The sequence below is a fragment of the Scyliorhinus canicula genome, chromosome 11, assembly GCF_902713615.1.
Source record: "Scyliorhinus canicula chromosome 11, sScyCan1.1, whole genome shotgun sequence".
Taxonomy (NCBI): Eukaryota; Metazoa; Chordata; class Chondrichthyes; order Carcharhiniformes; family Scyliorhinidae; genus Scyliorhinus; species Scyliorhinus canicula.
This window is the reverse complement of record NC_052156.1, coordinates 62,933,921-62,954,450: the sequence shown is the minus strand read 5'-3', so window position 1 is coordinate 62,954,450 and position 20,530 is coordinate 62,933,921. Positions and strand designations below refer to the sequence as shown.

Below are 20,530 nucleotides of genomic sequence, written 5' to 3'. Positions count from 1 at the left end.
GAACCTCATACCCCACAGACATAAGCAATGCAGAAGGAGGCCATTTGGCCCGTCGCGTCTGCACCGGCCCTTGGAAAGAGTACCCAACTTCAGCCCACACCTCCGCCCCATACCCGGAACCCAGCAACCCCACCCAAACTCTTTGGACACTAAGGGCAATTTATCATGGCCAATCCACCTAACCTGCATGTCTTTGGACTGTGGGAGGAAACTGGAGCACCCGGAGGAAACCCACGCAGACACAAGGAGAATGTGCAGGTTCTGCACAGACAGTGACCCAAGCTGGGAATCGAACCTGGGATCCTGGAGCTGTGAAGTGACAGTGCCAACCTCTGTGCTACCATGCCGCCCCATTGTAAAAACGAGTGGGATTTTCTAACTGTGCACACTGGCGGGATCCTATTGTCCCTGACAGCGCACCCCTGCGAGGGATGTATTCAACAGGAAATTCCGTTGACAACAGTGGGGGCCAAAAGATCTTGCTGCTGGGGCAGAACAGTGGAGGAGTGGGTAGCACTGATGTCTCACGGCGTTAAGGTTCCAGGTTTGATCCCTGCTCTGGATCACTGTCCGTGTGGAGTTTACACATTCTGCCCGTCTTTGCGTGGGTTTCGCCCCCACAACCCCAAAGATGTGCAGGGTTGGTGGATTGGACATGCTAAACTGCCCTTTAATTGGAAAAAATTAATTGGGTACTCTAAATTTATTTTTAAAAATGATCTCGCTGCTGGACACTGATAAGCCACTTTCTACCGCTGCAGAACACACCGTGGAAGGGGAAGAAAATCCCGCCCATAATTATAACCATGACCCTCGACAACTAATAGAGAACTTGACTCCCCCAGCTCTGATGATAACACAGGCAGAGGCATCAAAACTTGTTACACCTCAAGAAGTGTTAATAGCCGCCCTTTCACTCCGAAGAGAAACAATAGATTTTGGCCAGAAACACAGAAAGTACTTGCAAGGCTCCAATTAATTCATTCATGGGCCACATCACATGACCTCATGCTTCTAGTCCTTTGGATTGTTTTAATATTAAATTTCTCGCCTCACAGTTCAGTTTACTATTTTAACACCAACTGGAAAGAACAGAATAGCCTGGTGAACCAAGCAGCCAGGCACCAACTCTCAACTCTTCAAAGCCTGTTTGATTTAAAAAGTCTCTGATCATCGTCTGCCAAGCGGTCTGAGCATAGAACATCCATCATGCTGCAGCTTCATCTGTGTCAAGGATATTCATGTTACTGCCTCCAAACCAAGAACACATCTAGACCGAACTCCGCTACAATGGAAACACTCTCTGAACTCTGACTTCTCTGGGGATCACGTGAACTGATATTAATTTCTGTGTTTTTTTTACTGACGTGCCCATACTTGTAAATCTTTATGTTTCCTATCCACTGCTCCTTTTTGTATGTATGTGTGTGCGTGTGTGTGTGTGCGCGCGTGTACATTCGTGGGTTTGAATGTAAATAAATTATCTTTCTGAATTCATCAAAACACGAGTTTACTGTGGTGGTATGATTTGCATAGCTGTCTGCCATTGGTGCAGAACACTGGCTTACCATTGGCCCTGGTCGGTCATGTGCCTCTTGACCGATTGGTTGAGACCAGTCATGTGATGGCTCCCCGATTGGTCGAGAGGCTGAGTTAACTTCTAGCTTATTAAAGCCTAACTTTTGTACAGCAACTCATCTCGCGTTCGATTGATGGTTCATCATTTACTGTGAGTTATTATTAAATTGGATCACACAAACTGAGTGCTTGGGGAAACATACCACAGCCTACATTAAAAATAATTCAAAAACACCTCTGGATAGACGAGGAGACGATAAAGAATTTCACGTTTTCTCTCTCCCATCCATAACAGGACACTGACCCTTCCATTCCATAAGCCTCAATTTTGTTAACAGCCTTTTGTGTGATCCCTTGTCAAACAATTTCTTAAGAGTCCATATGGACAACATTCACTGCATTTCCTTGATCAATTTTATCTGTCACTTCATCAAAAAATTGATGCATGATCTGCCTTTTACAAATCTGTTCAACCCCTCCATTTTTGACACAGCAAAGGAGATCGCCATTTGGCCTATTCAGTCTGTGCAGCCTTTGTTAGAGTTAGCCAGTTAATCTCACTGCCCTGCCCTTTCCCCATAGCTTTGCACATTTTTCCTCTTCAATTTCTAAACGCAATAACGTGGTGTAATAATAGATCTTCGTTACCTTTGGTACTTTTGCCAATTACCTTCAATTTGTGCTGTTTTGCAGAAAACCCTTCTGCTCCTGGAAATAATTTTCCTCTATTTACCCTATCAAAACCATTTACGGTCATATCTCCTCCCAGTCCTGTGTGCCTTCAGCAGTCTGTCCACATAAATGGTCCTCACTTCTGTTACTATTTTCGACAAAGATTTTAAAAATGATGAGGGGATTTTGATAAACTAAATGTGGTAAAACAATTTCCATTGGTCGCTGTCAACAAGTAGAGGTCATAACTTTTAGATCATCAAAAAGTTGAAGGATGTGGTTAACCAGAAACAAGAATAGCCTTTAAACAGGAACTAGATTAATACTTAAAAAAACAGAAATGTTAAAAGCTCTGGTAAAATGGGCAGGATATGGGATGAAATAGATAACTCTGCGATCTGGCACAGACACAAGAGATGGAATGGCTTCTTCCTACACTGTAAAATTCGACTTAGTAAAAAGGACACAGCCATCAACAGTTCTTAAATAAGTTGATCAGTTATCTAAAAAGCAAATCCCATAATATTATTCTTCAAGTTACTTAGAAAATTGTAGCCTGTCTGCATTTTAAGATACCTAAGAACCTCACCACCTGGAGGTTTTCCTCCAAGTCACTCACCACCCCGACTTGGAAATGGTAGAAGACTGAGTATTTTTGAAAATTGCTTCTTCTTAGTGAGACGAAACAAGCCAACTGATAACAATTAAAGGTAGTTATATGGCCATTTCCTACTTCAGAATAACATGATAGCTTAACTCTGCAGCAATGTCCTGATTCAACTGCCTCAAGGGAGGCACCTTGTTTACTTTGCATGCTTGTAACTCCCAACATGTGTCATAAATAATAGACAATGCTCAAATGGTCCACTGGACAAAGTGAACATTCTTATAAATTGAAGTTAAGCTGTTTCTAATAGTTTGTGAAAGCTAGTACAATCAAAATTTACTAACCAGAGCGGAGTTGGCTGGGTGTCTCACAGCCATTCTCAGGTTCGATACAGGCTCCAGGTTCACTCTGGTGCTTCTGGTTCTGAAATTCATTCTGGAGCTCCACATCTCAGACCAAGATCTCAGTGCAAGTGCAGTTGAAGAGGTAAATCAGCACATGACAAAAATCAGTCCTTTCATTGAGCAATCCCCAAAAATCTAGCTACTTTACAAACCACTCTCGTCTACCTCGAGGTTCCCTACCCCATACTTCAAATACTCCAAAAAGTATTGATCAGTTCTAAGCACAGAATCATCAGACATTTTAACATAATGTAGCACATTCCAGATTTGTAAAATGGCACTGGAGCTTGAAATTAGTTGTCCTTAGTTCTACTCATTGAGTGCCTTCTTGAACCACTGCAGTCCCAGAGATGTAGGTACACATACAGTGCTGTTAGGGAGGGGATTCCATGATTTTGCCCCAGTGAAGGAATGGCGATACATTTCCAAGTTGGGGTGGTGGGTGACTTGGAGGAAAACCTCCAGGTGGTGAGGTTCTTAGGTATCTACTACCCTTGTCCTTCTAGATGATTGTGGCCATGGGTTTTGAAGGTGCTGCCGAAGGAGCTTTGGCGTGCTCCTGCAGTGCATCTTGTTTTTTGTAAAAATAATTTTTCTTGGAATTTTTTACAGAAAATATAACAAACAATGAAAAGCAACAATATAACCCCATAATAACTGTAACACCCACAAGACCGTATCAACGCATGTATCACATCCCCCCACCCCCCCAAACCCAGTAAACAAGAAAACTTAAAAATAAATTAAAATTAAATAAGCAAACATAGTCATCGCCCCCCTTCCCCCCCCCCCCCCCCCCCCCGGGTTGCTGCTGCTGCTGACCCAGTACCCTATCGTTGACCAGAAAGTCGAGGAAAGGTTGCCACCGCCTAAAGAACCTTTGTACCGATCCTCTCAGGGCGAATTTGACCTTCTCTAGCTTAATAAAACCCGCCATGTCGTTGATCCAGGTCTCCACGCTTGGGGGCCTCGCATCCTTCCACTGTAGCAAGATCCTCCGCCGGGCTACTAGGGACGCAAAGGCCAGCACACCGGCCTCTTTTGCCTCCTGCACTCCCGGCTCCACACCAACCCCAAAAATCACGAGTCCCCAGCCTGGCTTGACCCTGGATCCTACTACCCTCGACACCGTCCTCGCCACCCCCTTCCAGAACTCCTCCAGTGCCGGGAATGCCCAGAACATATGGGCATGGTTCGCTGGACTCCCCAAACACCTGACACACCTGTCTTCGCCCCCAAAGAACTTACTCATCCTAGACCCGGACATGTGGGCCCGGTGCAGCACCTTGAATTGGATGAGGCTAAGCCGCGCACATGAGGAGGAAGAGTTAACCCTCTCCAGGGCATCAGCCCATGTCCTATCTTCGATCTGTTCCCCCAGTTCCCCCTCCCACTTAGCTTTCAGCTCCTCTACTGACACCTCCTCCACCTCCTGCATTACCTTGTAGATATCAGATACCTTCCCCTCCCCAACCCAGACCCCCGAAAGCACACTGTCACTCACCCCCCTCTCGGGAAGCGAAGGGAATCCCTCCACCTGCCACCTAGCAAACACCTTTACCTGCAGATACCTGAACATGTTCCCGGAGGAGCCCAAATTTCTCCTCCAACTCCCCCAGGCTCGCAAACCTCCCATCAATGTGCCAACCCTGGAACCCCCCATCAATGTTCCCCGGACGAACCAATGGTTCTCCCTTAACGGAGCCTCCATCGAGCTCCCCACTTCTCCGCTATGTCGCCTCCACTGCCCCCAAATCTTGAGGGTAGCCGCCACCACCGGACTCATGGTATACCTTGTAGGAGGGAGTGGCCACGGCGCCGTTACCAGGGCCCCCAGGCTTGTATCTCCACAGGACGCCCTCTCCATCCGTTTCCATGCTGCCCCTCCCCCTCCATCACCCACTTGCGCACCATCGACACATTGGCCACCCAATAATACCCCGAGAGATTGGGTAACGCCCGCCCCCCACCATCTCTACCCCGCTCCAAGAAGACCCTCTTCACCCTCAGGGTCCCATGCGTCCAAACAAAGCTCATGATGCTGCTAGTCACCCTTCTAAAAAAGGCCCTAGGGATAAAGATGGGCAAACACTGAAAGAGGAACAAGAACCTCGGGAGAACCGTCATTTTGACGGACTGCACTCTACCCGCCAGCGATAGCGGCACCATGTCCCACCTTTTAAATTCCTCCTCCATCTGCTCCACCAGCCTTGTAAAATTAAGCTTATGGAGAGTCCCCCAACTCCTGGCCACCTGCACCCCCAGGTATCTGAAACTCTTTACTGCCCTCTTAAACGGGAGCCTCCCAATTCCCTCCTCCTGATCACCCGGGTGTACTACAAATACCTCACTCTTGCCTAAATTTAATTTATAGCCCGAGAAGCTCCCAAACTCCGCCAACAGCTCCATCACCCCCGGCATTCCCCCTTCTGGGTCCGCCACATACAACAGCAGGTCGTCCGCATACAGCGATACCCGATGTTCCTCCCCACCCCGCACCAGACCCCTCCACCTCCCTGACTCCCTCAACGCCATAGCCAGAGGTTCAATCGCCAATGCAAAGAGCAAGGGGGACAGGGGACACCCCTGCCTGGTCCCACGGTAGAGCCTGAAGTACTCTGATCTCCTTCCATTGGTAACTACACTCGCCATCGGAGCTGCGTAGTGCAACCTCACCCATTTGATGAACCCCTCCCCAAATCCGAACCACTCCAGCACCTCCCACAGGTACCCCCACTCAACTCTATCAAAAGCTTTCTCTGCATCCAGCGCACCACTATCTCCGCCTCCCCCTCCACCACCGGCATCATAATAACATTTAGCAATTTCCGCACATTCGTTTTGAGCTGCCGTCCCTTGACAAATCCTGTCTGATCCTCATGTATCACCCCTGGCACACAGTCCTCTATCCTGGTGGCCAGGATCTTCGCCAACAACTTAGCGTCAACATTGAGGAGCGAGATAGGCTTGTATGATCCACACTGCAACATTCAAAACCTAAAGAAAGTGTATGCATTCAATCCCCCAAACTAGAAAATAGTTCTGCGTAACTTTAAGACACATGTAATAATTTAAAACTGGTATTGAACTAACATAGATTTAAAATGTTTGCCGGATATATTTGTGTAAGCCAGGTTTCTGAGTCCAAATTTTTAGCGAAAATGTAGTGGGGGGCGGCAGGATCGATTGACACACGAATAATATTTTTTAATGGTTGAAATCCACCCTCTTCCATCGTCTCACTCCCTAACTGTTGACGGAAGTACATCAGCTGATCGCAGAGTTGTCAGGTCAGGGGCTTCCCCTTCCTCCAAGCTGGCGCAAAAGAGGCTAAAGAGTATTTTTATTATTCTGCAGATATGAAGAGTTGATCAGCCAGCCTCAAATTAGTTGGTTTGGAACATGGCGAGTTTGACTTCATGACAAACAGGTGGCAAGTAGAAAGATTTTGGATTTTCTGGCCTCAGGTTGCAGATTGACTTCTACACAAGATCGACTATTACTCGCTTATATATGGTATTTTCTGTGGTAAAGCCATTTTCTGCTGTATTAATCAAACTTTACCAAGTTACCACATTTAAATACATCAAGGATTTTGTTAAATAGCATTTTGTATGTCTTCACTGTAGAAGACACAAATAACATCCCAGAAATATTTGTAAATCAAGAGGTGAAAGGAAGGATCATAGAACAATTACAATCATGAGGAAAAGGGTAATAAGAAAATTATTAGAAATAAACATTGACAAGTCCTCACGTGTTGATGAACTTATCCTAGCACGTTAAACAAAGTGGCAGCTGAAAGAGTACATTTTAATTTTTCAAAATTCCCTAGATTCTGGAAAGGTCCCCATTGGGGGCTGGTTTATCTCACTGGGCTAAATAGTTGGCTTTTAAAGCAGACCAAGCAGGCCAGCAGCACGGTTCGATTCCCGTACCAGCCTCCCCGGACAGGTGCCGGAATGTGGCGACTAGGGGCTTGTCACAGTAACTTAATTTAAGCCTACTCGTGACAATAAGCGATTTTCATTTTTTTCAGACTGGAAAATAGCGAATCTAACTCCTCTAGAACAGAGGGAGACAGAAAACTACAAGCCAGATAGCCTAACATCTGTCATGGGAAAATACTGGAATGTATTATTAAAGAGGTTAGAGAAGGGCACTTCGAAACTCTTGATGCAACCAGACAGAGTTAACATGATTTTGTGAAAGGAAAACTGACCTATATAATAGTTCTTTGAGAAAGAAACATGTAATATGGTTAAAGGAGAACCTGTAGATGTAGTGAACCTGGATTCCCAAAGGCCATTTGACAAAGTGCCACATCGAAGGTTACTATACAGGATAAGAGCTCATTGTGTAAGGGTGAACATGCTAGCATGGTTAGAGGATTGGTTAACTAAAAGGAAATAGAGAGTAAAGGTAAATGTGTAATTTTCAGGCTGGCACAGTGCCACAGGGATCTGTTCTGGGGTCTCAACTATTCACTATTTTATATCAATGAATTGGATGAAGAGATCGAATGTATGGTAGCTAAATTTGCGGATGACACAAAGATGGAAGAGACTAGAAATAGGTGATGCCATTTTAATATAAGGGTCTCTTATTTGCGACGGAGATGGGGTGGGGGGGGTCAGATTTTCCACACATCCTGTGGCGTGTTTTCTTGGCGGGAGGAAGTCTGCCGTTGTCCAGCAGTGGGACCTTCGAGTCCTGCTGCTGTCAATGGGATTTCCTATTGAATTCACCCCCCCGCTGATGAGAACGGCTTGAGAATCCCCCCCCCCCCCCCCCCCCCCCCGGCGGGAGAGTTTTTTCTCTCTTCCAAGTTGTTAGTCTATGGAATTTGCTTTGCCAGAGAGCAGTGGAGGTTGAATATTTTTAAGCTCGAGTTAGATAGATTCTTGACTAACAAGGGAGTGAGTATGGAGGGGTAAACAGTAAAATCTTATCAAATGGCAGAGCAGGCTTCAGGTGCTGAATTGCCTCCTGCTGTTCCTCATCCATATGTCCTTTTGGAAAAAGATACCCAGATTGCATTGGTTCAAGGCAGGTTTTGCATTCAGTGATATGAAAATGAGTTTGAGCAGAAACTTAGGGTAAGTGTGAGTCTTTACAAAATGGACATAATTGAATTGCCAGTTAGGTACAAATAAGAAAGTCCACTGCATTAAATGCAAAGCTTACTGAGAAAATAATGGAACTGTGTGTCACAGCTGACAGCAACACTTTTATTCATGAAATTTTACCTTATATTTAAAACAAACATGTATAAATATTGGGGATTATATGTATCACATCACAAAAAAAAACTTGCATCTCAAATACAACTGTTCTTTGAACCAATTCATTGTTAGGGTCGCAGTCTTTGGGAAAGTATACAATTGTTTTGTCTTTAGGTACCACCTCTTTCAAGCTTTGAGCAGCTGGCCCAAGAAATGACCCTCTTCATGGATGCTGTAGGATGATTCTAATGACTCAGAGTGACATTTCTACCCATACATATCTTCCTGTTTTCTGCAAAGTATAGATCTTCTGCATTTGATTACATTACATGATTAGAAAAATACGTACAAAAAGTTCAAGATCTAAAGCCTCACAAAAAGCAAGATCTTCTGCAGGACACCCAGGACCCCATACAAATCAAAGTGCTCTCCAAGTATGGTCCGCTAGTTTAATCTTAGTTATTTATTCAGGAATAAAATGTCTGCAAATATTCCATTGCTTGTCTGGTGGATCCAATATTTTTAAGTGTATTTTCTCAGAGGATCACGTGTCAGGATATAATCTGATCACACAAGCTCCTGATCACAAGTTGGTCTGTTCACAGAAACTAAACTACTGATCTATTGTTTAAAGTAAAACTTCACACGGGCAAAATGACCCTTCTGAATTATACCTCTTCAGGTCGGCTATGAATAATTGTCATAATTTCCATTGTTGGAGTAAAGAAAAATTCCTGTCTTTGTAAATGTTCGTTTTCATCTGAATAATTTTGGCACCACATGACCAGCCCCTTTCCCAGCCCCTGCAGTTTTCTATCTCTCTTCAGTGCTGCGGGTCCAATTCCATGGTATCTCCCTTATCTGACCATTTTCAGTCTGTAACTGTTAGTCGGCTTTTCAACCATGGAGGCCATCAGCAGTTCAACTCTATTCCAACATCCAGACCATTGATAACCAGTCTGACTCACGAGGATCCTATTTGCTTCCTCACCCAAAAAAGATACAAGGTCACCGAGGCCAACTGAAGAACCCAAATTATGCTCCAGGTGACTCAGCGCAGACAAGAAATTGAACCAGAAACCTTCCGGTCTGTATAGCTAGCTTTACCTCAGGACCGTCTTTACCCATGAGAGGATCAGGGACATCCAGTAGTGCAGATAATTACGTCACAGTGTCTGTGTCAAGGAATGGCAAGTGAACTGGTTTGAATGACAACAATTTACTTGACAAAGAAAGATAAATTTCAGCACATTAATAGTTCTAAAACAGATTTTATAGATCCACTGCTGGTTTCAGCAAGAAAAGATAAACAAATGGTGGGATTTTCCAGCCCGTCCCACTGCCGGGATTGTCTGGTCCCGCTTATAGTCAATGGACTTCTGGCTGGGCTGTCGTATTTCCCGCAGAGGATCCCGTCACGACGGGGCCAGATAGTCCAAGCCAGGAATACAAACCATTGCCCACACAGTCCACAACAATCACTATTTCTTCAACATCCAGATCCTCCTTCATGTTGGGAAGATTAATGCATTTATCATGGTGTGGATACCCTCACCCAGAGAGCAGTTCTCCAATACACCATCAGTGCTGGTATGATCTTACTGATGCAGGTGGCTCAATTCATTATATTCCTCCTGGATTCACAGTTAACCAACTACATCGACACATATAAAATGAAATGAAATGAAAATGAAAATCGTTTATTGTCACAAGTAGGCTTCAAATGAAGTTACTGTGAAAAGGCCCATTTGCCACATTCCGGCGCCTGTTCGGGGAGGCTGGTACGGGACCATATAATGGTGCAGGACAAGACGAGTGGCATGTATGGCCTCGCATTCCAAGATTAATGATAGGACAACTCCGCTGCATGATTAAAAAGTGCATCAAGAATAAAAAGAAGTCATCATGTGAGGCTTTTGCTGCATAAAACCTGCACAGTAATAAAATAGAAACAAAATTGTATGCCAAAATAAAACCGGGAAAATATAAATCTGAGCATTGTCTTTGAGTTACAGAGCAGCACACACAAAAACTTCTTCCACGTTCATTCCTTATCCTCTTTGAATGACACGGTGCTCATACTCTTTCCTCATGGTTTGCTCAATCTGTTTGAGGAACACTTGTGGAAGCCTCCCACATAAAGTGTGGACAGTTTTTAAGAAGTTGTTTTGGAGTGGGAAATAAAGAGCCTGAAACAAATTCTCTTCAAAGGGAAACTGAAAGACAAAAGAAAGGTTTATGATTAATGTCCTTGCTCGACCAGAAATTTCTATCGTTCCAGAACACCACCACGCATTTATCAATGGAATTGGGCGTCATACTCAGTCATCGATGAGCAAGGCTAACCCATCAGCCTCACAGCAGCTGCGTCGTGCTCATGCTTTCGAACCACATCTTCGGTGAACTTAATTGTTCCAGAAAGCTTTCAGAAGCAGAAACTGAACATTCTGAGATGAATGTAGCACGATGACAATATCCTCGCTCTTGTGAAAAGACAATCAGGAAATTTGCTTTGATTGTTCTTTCACGCACGAATAGTATACTGACAAGAAAACATTAATTATGCACCTTTGACTGCTCTTGTGCACAGTATTTTGTGCTGACTGTTGAGCACTCAACTGTCAAGAGCTCTGAATTATTAATTTGCAGCAGAATTTGTTAGTATCACCATCACATAACCAATGCAATGTAGTGAAATGCTTGCAGTCTCAATAGTAAACTACATTTTTTCCCAGAAACTGAGAAACCTGGAGCTACACAACATCCATCAATCCCAAATATTCTCTAGCCCTTAAATGCAACAGAAGGATCAAATGAGAAGGATTTTTTTCACCAAAATGAATGATGAGATCTTATCAGTTTTCGCCACATCAGCTCAAGTGAAAATCAGAGGTTGAGTTGCAGTAAATCAGTAATAGAAAAGCACCATATTGTGGTTATGGGAATCTGAAGTAAAACAGAAAATACTGCAAATATTCAGCACCCCACCTCTACCTCCTTTCCAAGATTCACATCTTCTCCTCCCCTCTCTCTTCAGAATTTCGAAGGGACCATTTCCTCCGCTACACTCTGATTCATGCCTCAGTCACCCCAACAACTCTTCCCTCCCCCTCTGCATCTTATCATACAAGCACATACGATGCAACATTTGCCCTTTTAGCCCAGCCCCCACCTCTCACTGCCCAAGGTCGCAAACATTCCTCTCGGTGAAACAGCAATTTACTTGTACTTCTTTTAATTTTATAGACTGTATTCACTGCTCACAATGTGGTCTCCTCGACACTGGGGAGACCAAACACAGATCGGGTGGTCACGTTGTAGCACATGTTGGTTCAGTCTGCAAGCGACATCTGGAACTTCCATTTGCCTGTCATTTTAATTGTTTAATAATCTACTTGGCTGTCGTCTGACCTCTGCCTCTTCCAGTAATGTGAGGCAGTTCAATGCAAACTCGATGAACAGCACCTCGTCTTTCAACTGGACACCTCACAACAGTCTGGTCTTAACGCTGAGTTCAACCATTTTAGATTGTAACCTCTGCCCCATTTTTTCCCCTTTTCCTTTGCTAGTTTCTGTTTTTCTTGTTTTCTTTCTTTCTGTCTTTTGGTCAGCAGCTGTACATTTCTGCCATTCACATCTGCTCCCAACAATTCTTTTGGTTTCCTTGCTTACACATTTTGGCTACTCTTTTTGGCCTTGTGTCACAAACACTTTTGTTATTTAATCCCTCCTGTCACATTATCACTTTTGATTTCCCCCCCAACTTTCCCCTCTCACTCACTTAAAACCTATTGCATCTCCAACTCTTTCCAGTTCTGGTGAAAGGTTACCGACTCAAAACAATGGGCAGTATTTTGTCAGCAATGTAATAATAATAATCTTTAGTATCGTCACATGTAGGCTTGCATTAATACTGCAACAAAATTACTGTGAAAATCCCCTAGTCGCCACACTCTGGCGCCTGTTCGGGTACACTGAGGGAGAATTCAGAAAATCAAATTCACCGAACAAGCACGTCTTTCGGGACTTGTGGGAGGAAACCCACGCAGATACAGGGGAACGCACAGACAGTGACCCAAGCGGGAATTGAACCCGGGACCCTGGCGCTGTGAATTAACAGTGCTAACCACTGTGCTACCGTGCCATCCATGTGCCATTCCTAACGGTGTAAATGAAAATATTGTGTCATTTCTGTTCTCCTGCTCGTTCCCATTTTGCACACGGTTATTACTGAAATTTAAAGTGCCTGCAGGGTGCACGAGAGACACATGAGATAAAGTGACGGAGGAAATCTTTCAGTGTAGAAAGCCGCTGTCTGCTGACCACGGTAGCACAGTGGTTAGCACTGTTGCTTCACAGCACCAGGGTCCCAGGTTCGATACACAGCTTGGGTCACTGTCTGTGCGGAGTCTGCATGTTCTCCCCGTGGGTTTCCTCCGGGTGCTCTGGTTTCCTCCCACAAGTCCCGAAAGACGTGCTGTTAGGTAATTTGGACATTCTGAATTGTGGTGGTATGAATGTGAGCACTGCCATTGGTGCAGAGCATGTGTTTCCCATTGGCTCTGGCTGGTCATGTGCCTCTTGTCCGATTGGCTGGGACTAGTCATGTGACTGCTCACCAATTGGTCGAGAGGCAAGTAGACCCCGCCTCCGAGGCGGGGTATAAATACCTAGAGTTCCCGGCGGTCGGCCTTTCTCTGTAGTCGACCACCGGGCTAACAACTAGCTGATTAAAGCCACAGTTTGGATCTTAATCGTGTCTCAAGTCCAATTGATGGTACATCAATTTAATCAGCTAGAATTTTGGAATGGAGCTACGCATCAAGCCTGACTGCCTCAGCACCAGCCCGCATGCTTCAAATGCGTCTGCAATCTGTAAACACTGGCAGGCGTGTTTTAACAATTACATGACAACTGCAGCCGGCAAGCCCACCAAGGAGCAGAAACACCACATCCTCCACTCATGCGTGGGCACAGCGGTATACTCAATGATCGAGGACGAAAGCGAATATGATGCGGCCATTGAGATTCTCAAAGGACACTTTCTCCGGCCGGTCAACGAAGTATACGCACGGCATCTCCTGACGACTAGACAACAGTTCCCTGGTGAGTCACTCGACGAGTTTTACCAGGCCCTCACAGCTCTAGGGAGAACGTGCGCATGTCTCCAGGTTTCGGCGACTGAGCACATGGAACTTTTCATTAGAGATGCTTACGTTGCTGGCATGCAGTCCCCCTCTATCCGCCAACGATTGCTGGAGATGAACAACCTCAGCCTAGCTGAAGCACGGACTCTTGCAACCTCCCTCGAGGTTGCTGACCTGAACGCCCGTGCATACGCCCCCGGCCGCACGGCAACCCCCTGGACTTCATGGCACGCGCCATCTCCGTCCTCTGTGGACTCCGACCCCCCCCCCCCCCCCCCCCAAGCCTGCGCTGCAGGTTGCTCCGACAAACTAGCGGGGTCCCATTGCTATTTTGTGGTCTCTCCAAGCATGCCCGCCAGCGCTGCCTGGCCCGCTCCGCTCTGTGCAAGAGCTGCGGGAAGAAGGGCCACTACGCGGTGGTCTGCCAGACCAAGTCGGTCGCTGCTGTTCTGCGCAGCGACCGTGGATCGCCACCCCCCCCCCCCCCCCCCCCCCCCCCCCGGGCCCAGCACCGCGCACCAACCTCTCCGGCCCGCCTTCCGGCCCCCACAATGGCCCCATGGTCCTCCCGACCCTCGCCCCCAGCTGCCCCGACCAGCCTGCAGACGCCGCTGACACTGCCCCCAGCCGCCACCAGGTTCCCACGGGCGCCGCCATCTTGGGCCCCAGACGCCATGTGCGGGTCCTGGACGCCACCAACTTGGGCCAACACGGAAGGCCCTGCCAGCAATTACTCTGCCACCAAGGATGATCTGGAACTCTCACCACGACTGGCTTCCATCAAACTCGACCAGTCGCGACCACGCACGCTCGCCAAGACTACGACAACGATCCAGCTCAACGGACACAAAACGAGATGCCTGCTGGACTCCGGGAGCACGGAAAGTTTCGTCCACTCTGACACGGTAAGACGCTGCACGCTCCCCATCCATCCAGTTAAGCATAAGATTGAATTGGCCTTGGGTTCGCACTCCTTCAAAATCACCGGGTGCTGCATAGCGGACCTCACGGTCCAGGGGAGGGTTTTCAAAAACTTCAAACTCCTCATCATCCCCCGTCTATGCGCTCCGGCACTCTTGGGCCTGGATTTACAGTGCAACCTGCAGAGCTTGACCTTTCAATTAGGCGTCCCTATTCCCCCTTACTGTTTGCAGCCTCGCGTCCCTCAAAGTGGACCACCCTTCCTTGTTTGCTAATCTCACCCCAGGTTGTAAACCTGTCGCCACTAGGAGCAGACGATACAGTGCCCAGGACCGGACCTTCATCGGGTCCGAGGTCCAGAGGCTCCTTAAGGAAGGAGTTATCGAGGCCAGCAACAGTTCCTGACGAGCCCAAGTGCTGGTAGTTCGGACTGGGGAGAAAAACCGGATGGTCATCGATTACAGTCAGACCATCAACAGGTTTACGCAGCTGGACGCGTATCCTCTCCCCCGTATTTTCGACCTGGTTAACAGGATCGCGAAATACAAAGTCTTCTCCACGGTGGACCTTAAGTCCGCCTACCACCAGCTCCCCATCCGCGCGAGTGACCGAAAGTACACCGCGTTTGAGGCAGATGGGCGCCTCTACCACTTCCTCACGGTTCCATTCGGTGGCACAAATGGAGTCTCGGTCTTCCAACGGGAGATGGACCGAATGGTCGACAAGCACGGTTTACGGGCCACCTTCCCGTATCTCGATAACGTCACCATCTGCGGCCACGACCAGCAGGACCACGACATCAACCTCCAAAAATTCCTCCGAACCGCAAAACTCCTTAATTTAACTTACAATAAGGATAAGTGCGTGTTTAGCACCGACCGTCTAGCCATCCTTGGCTACGTAGTGCGTAACGGAGTGATAGGCCCCGATCCCGAACGCATGCGTCCCCTGATGGAACTCCCCCTCCCCAACTCCCTCAAACGCTGCCTGGGCGTCTTCTCATATTATGCCCAATGGGTCCCCAACTACTCCGGCAAAGCCCGCCCCCTCATCCAGTCCACCTCCTTTCCCCTATCGATGGAGGCTCGCCAGGCCTTTAGCCGCAGCAAAGCGGATATCGCAAAGGCCACGATGGATGCTATCGACGAGTTCCTCCCATTCCAGGTCGAGAGTGACGCGTCTGACATAGCTCTGGCGACCACCCTGAACCAAGCGGGCAGATCCGTGGCCTTCTTTTCACGAACCCTTCACGCTTCCGAAATCTGCCATTCCTCGGTGGAAATGGAGGCACAGGCCATAGGCGAAGCTGTGCGATATTGGAGGCACTATCTGGCCGGCAGGAGGTTTACCCTCCTCACAGACCAACGGTCAGTAGCTTTCATGTTCGACAATGCACAGAGGGGCAAGATCAAGAACAACAAGATCTTGCGGTGGCGGATCGAGTTGTCCACGTACAACTACGATATCTTGTATCGTCCTGGGAAGCTCAACGAGCCTCCCGATGCCCTATCCCGCGGTACCTGCGCCAGCATGCAGATCGACCGCCTCCGCTCCGTCCACACGGACCTCTGCCATCCAGGGGTCACCGTTTTTACCATTTTATTAAGACCCGCAACCTGCCCTACTCCGTTGAAGAAGTCAGGACCGTCACCAGGGACTGCCACGTCTGCGCCGAGTGCAAACCGCTCCTCTACCGCCCCGAACGAGCGCATCTGATCAAGACCCCGCGATCCCGCCCCTTTGAAAGTCTCAGTATAGACTTCAAGGGTCCCCTCCCCTCCAACAACCGTAACACATATTTCTTGAGTGTTATTGACGAATACTCCCGCTTCCCTTTCGCCATTCCCTGTCCCGACATGACCACAACAACCGTCATAAAGGCCCTCCTATCCATCTTCTCCCTGTTCGGTTACCCCGCGTACATCCACAGCAACCGGGGGTCCTCCTTAATGAGTGACGAACTGCGTCAGTTCCTGTTCAGCAGTGGAATAGCCTCTAGCAGGACGACCAGTTATAACCCCCGGGGTAACGGTCAGGTCAAGCGAGAGAATGGCACCATTTGGAAGACCATCCTGCTGGCCCTACGGTCCAGAGATCTCCCTATCCCCCGTTGACAAGAGGTCGTCCCCGACGCCCTGCATTCAATCCGGTCTCTCCTCTCTACTACCACTAATCAAACACCTCATGAACGTCTTCTTGTTTTCCCCAGGAAGTCGTCCTCAGGATCCCCTCTCCCGACCTGGCTGGCCACTCCCGGGCCCATCTTGCTCCGGAAGCATGTACGGGTGCACAAGTCCGACCCGTTGGTTGAGCGAGTCCAGTTACTCCACGCCAACCCGCAGTATGCGTACGTGGAGTATCCAGACGGTCGGCAGGATACGGTCTCGCTCCGGGACCTGGCACCAGCCACCGTGCGGCCTTCTCCCCCTGTATCAACACCTCTCCCCCAACCCCAATTCCCCCCAGCGCCCCCCGCGACCCAGCGCACATGCCCCCTCTCCCCCGATTACAGCGTCTCCACCACCGGCCCGGGGTACGGAGACACATCTACGACCGACGCTCTCGGAGGCAAGGACGACCATCGGACTGACGTCACCGGCTCCACTCCGACGGTCCTCCAGAACACCACGGGCACCCGACAGACTGATCATGTCCATCTGATGCGACCATGGGACATTTTGGACTTTGTTGTTATTCTGTTGCACCTTAAGTAGTAGTAGTATTGTTTTTTTTTGCCACGAGCCAGTGGGCAGCCCACCTTTCTCGATTTTCGCTGCTCATACCACCAGTCCTCGGACTCCCCCCCTCTCTTCCACTTACACTCCCCGCCTCCTTTCTCCACAAGGGGTGAATGTGGTGGTATGAATGTGAGCACTGCCATTGGTGCAGAGCATGTGTTTCCCATTGGCTCTGGCTGGTCATGTGCCTCTCGTCCGATTGGTTGGGACTAGTCATGTGACTGCTCACCAATTGGTCGAGAGGCTCGTAGACCCCGCCTCTGAGGCGGGGTATAAATACCCAGAGTTCCCGGCGGTCGGCCTTTCTCTGTAGTCAACCACCGGGCTAACAACTAGCTGATTAAAGCCACAGTTTGGATCTTAATCGTGCCTCGAGTCCAATTGATGGTACATCATGAATTCTCCCTCTGTGTACCCGACAGGTACTGGAATGCGGTGGCTAGGGGCTTTTAACGTTAACTTCACTGCAGTGTTAATGTAAGCCTTCTTGTGGCATTAAAGGTTATTATTAAACAGCTTCCTGTTCAAACAGGGAATCTGTGCTTCACAGTCAGAATTGTGCAATTCAGGAGGATTCTCAACCCCTCCCCCATCAAGTTCTGCATGGCAGACCATCGACCAAGATTTGCCCCCTTAGGGTCTCCTGTGGGAAGGAAGGAAATGTTCTTTCCTGTTGACCCTCCCGCCAGACCAAGGCCGTCGCACGGAGGTTGCTGAGGAGGTGAGCAACAGCTGCATGACGAATTAAACCTGGAAAGTGCAGGAAACTGGTCAACGACCTGCTCCAATTCACCAGGGTAAATGCACCATCTTCAACCAGAGTCCCTTGTGGGGTCATCAATACTGTATGTTTACAAGTGGACAGCTGCGCCAGAACAGTGATCACATTATCAGCCTAAGTGCCATTTGGCAACTGAGGTCAAAGCATGTGGAAATTTGATATTTGATGTGGATGCCTGTGGAGAAGTGGGGGCTCGATGTCACTTGACATGTTGCTAACTCTTTAGTTTGTCGTGTAGATGACAAGCAGAGCAACAATTCCCGTGAGAGGCGACAGACAAGACCTCAGGCTAATAGATGCCGAGGAAGAGGTGGCTGGCAAATAATGTAATTGCTGATTAGTTGCTGCAGTGAGGCTGGACTGGATGCTGGTGGTATTTGGGTTCACAGGACGATGAGATGAAATGTGACTCGCTCAAACTGCGATGATTCTTAATGTGACTCTGTTCGTTCCCCATGACAGGTCATCGTGATCCAATGAACAGGACGCAGCGAAGACAGGGCCAAGGAAACTCTACCTCTGGCATGGAGAAAAAGAAGGATGGACTGTCACCCCTCTCATCATCCACCTCTGCCAGCGCAGTTATACTCACACGGTCCACAGAGGGTTTGCAGTTAGATTTGGGAGCACAATCTGGTGAGCACACCTCAGTTATATCCCAGCACCTGAGGGATGCTGTGACAGCCATGCCCCCAGGCAAGTGGGCTAGGCCCCCACGAGTCTGATGCAGATGACTGGCCTCCAGTCGCAGCCACAATAGACCGGCTAGACACGCAGAAGGGAAAGTATGGTAAGGATGCCAGAGATTATACGCAGGTCTGTGCCGGATATGAAGGCCATGATGTGGAGATGCCGGCATTGGACTGGGGTGAGCACAGAAAGAAGTCTTACAACACCAGGTTAAAGTCCAACAGGTTTGTTTCAAACACGAGCTTTCGGAGCGCAGCTCCTTCCTCAGGTGAATGGAAAGGTATGTTCCAGAAACATTTATATAGACAAAGTCAGAGATGCTGGACAATGCTTGGAATGCGAGCATTTGCAGGTAATCAAATCATTACAGATCCAGGGAGAGGGATAATCACAGGTTAAAGAGGTGTGAATTGTCTCAAGCCAGGACAGTTGGTAGGATTTTGCAAGTCCAGGCCAGATGGTGGGGGGTGGATGTAATGCGACATGAATTCAAGATCCCTGTTGAGGCCGCACTCATGCGTGCAGTATTTAGCTATTAGTTTTTGCTCGGCAATTCTGCGTTGTCGCGTGTCCTGAAGACCGCCTTGGAGAACGCTTACCCGGAGATCAGAGGCTGAATGCCCTTGACTGCTGAAGCGTTCCCCGACTGGAAGGTAACATTCCTGCCTGGTGATAGTCGCACGATGCCCGTTCATTCATTGTCGTAGTGTCTGCATGGTCTCGTCAATGTACCAATGAACAAACTTAGCGATGAGTGTATGCTTGTCCATGGTTCTCATCCATAGAACTATTGATCAGTGAACCTCTTTAAATCAGATAATGGAATGCACCCAGAACTCTACCCACCAAAATAATTGTCTTCACACCCTAATCTACATTCCCTATTGCAAATCCTCTAGATCCTCAATGTGGTGTGTCCAACCTTTCAGACATGTTCCTGTACCTTCAACCCTCTTCCTGCCACCCTCACCCTTGACCCACCAACATCACTTTTTGCCTTTCCTCTGTGACCCCTTGAATCCCCCCCCCGCCCCATCAACAGTCTGAATCCTACATTCCATCTCTACCTGCATGCCCCCACCCCGCCTACACCACTGCCTATTCAAATGCCCACTTACCCATTCTGACCCTCAGCCCTCCCGTTAGCCCCCTCATTGCTGTCATCCGCTCCCATGCTCCAGCCTATGAAACATTTGAATACTCAATCTAGACTGCAACTGCCTCCACACCAAATCTGGCTCCTCCGTGACTACTCCCTCAGCCATCCATACCCTCAATTCAACCTACACTACCCCATCACTGAGATCACCAACCCCACTCTTTAGGTCTGTCATTCACCATACCAACCCTGCCCGGAACCACATGCCAAACATTCCCTGCCCACCCCCCCAAATCCACATGACCAGCACACCCAGGATGCGAGGGACATCCCTCTCCCAGGATGTAAGGGACACCCCACCCCATCACCACAGCTCCCTTTCATGGCATGCAAACATATCAAACGTAGGAACCCGCCACAGGCTAATGCAAAGCTGCTGACTTTTCCTCTGCATCTCACCCCATCAGGAGGCCAAAACTTTGTCACCCACCTAATTTATTCACCCTACACGTCATGTTTCCCACTCTTGTGTGCTCCATAATATCTCCACCTGCCCACCACACTCCACCATAAACTCTTTTTCTCTCCAGAGATGATGCCAGACCAGCATTGTCTGTTCTAAATCAGCAAGCAACACATATGTAATCAGACAGCTAATTTGGAACTTC

At 48.1% G+C, this 20,530-nt stretch overlaps 1 protein-coding gene across 2 annotated transcripts in view; it reads right to left on the bottom strand.

Annotated features, from left to right (window-relative positions):
* Positions 1-8,456: 8,456 nt before the first annotated feature.
* gxylt2 (glucoside xylosyltransferase 2) overlaps positions 8,457-20,530 on the bottom strand; it is a 71,463-nt gene continuing 59,389 nt past the window's right edge. For both annotated transcript variants that reach the window (XM_038810674.1, XM_038810675.1), the window contains one exon: positions 8,457-10,702. In XM_038810674.1, coding sequence (XP_038666602.1) covers positions 10,538-10,702 — 165 coding nt within the window. In that variant the 3' untranslated portion in view covers positions 8,457-10,537. The remainder of the gene's footprint in view (positions 10,703-20,530) is intronic.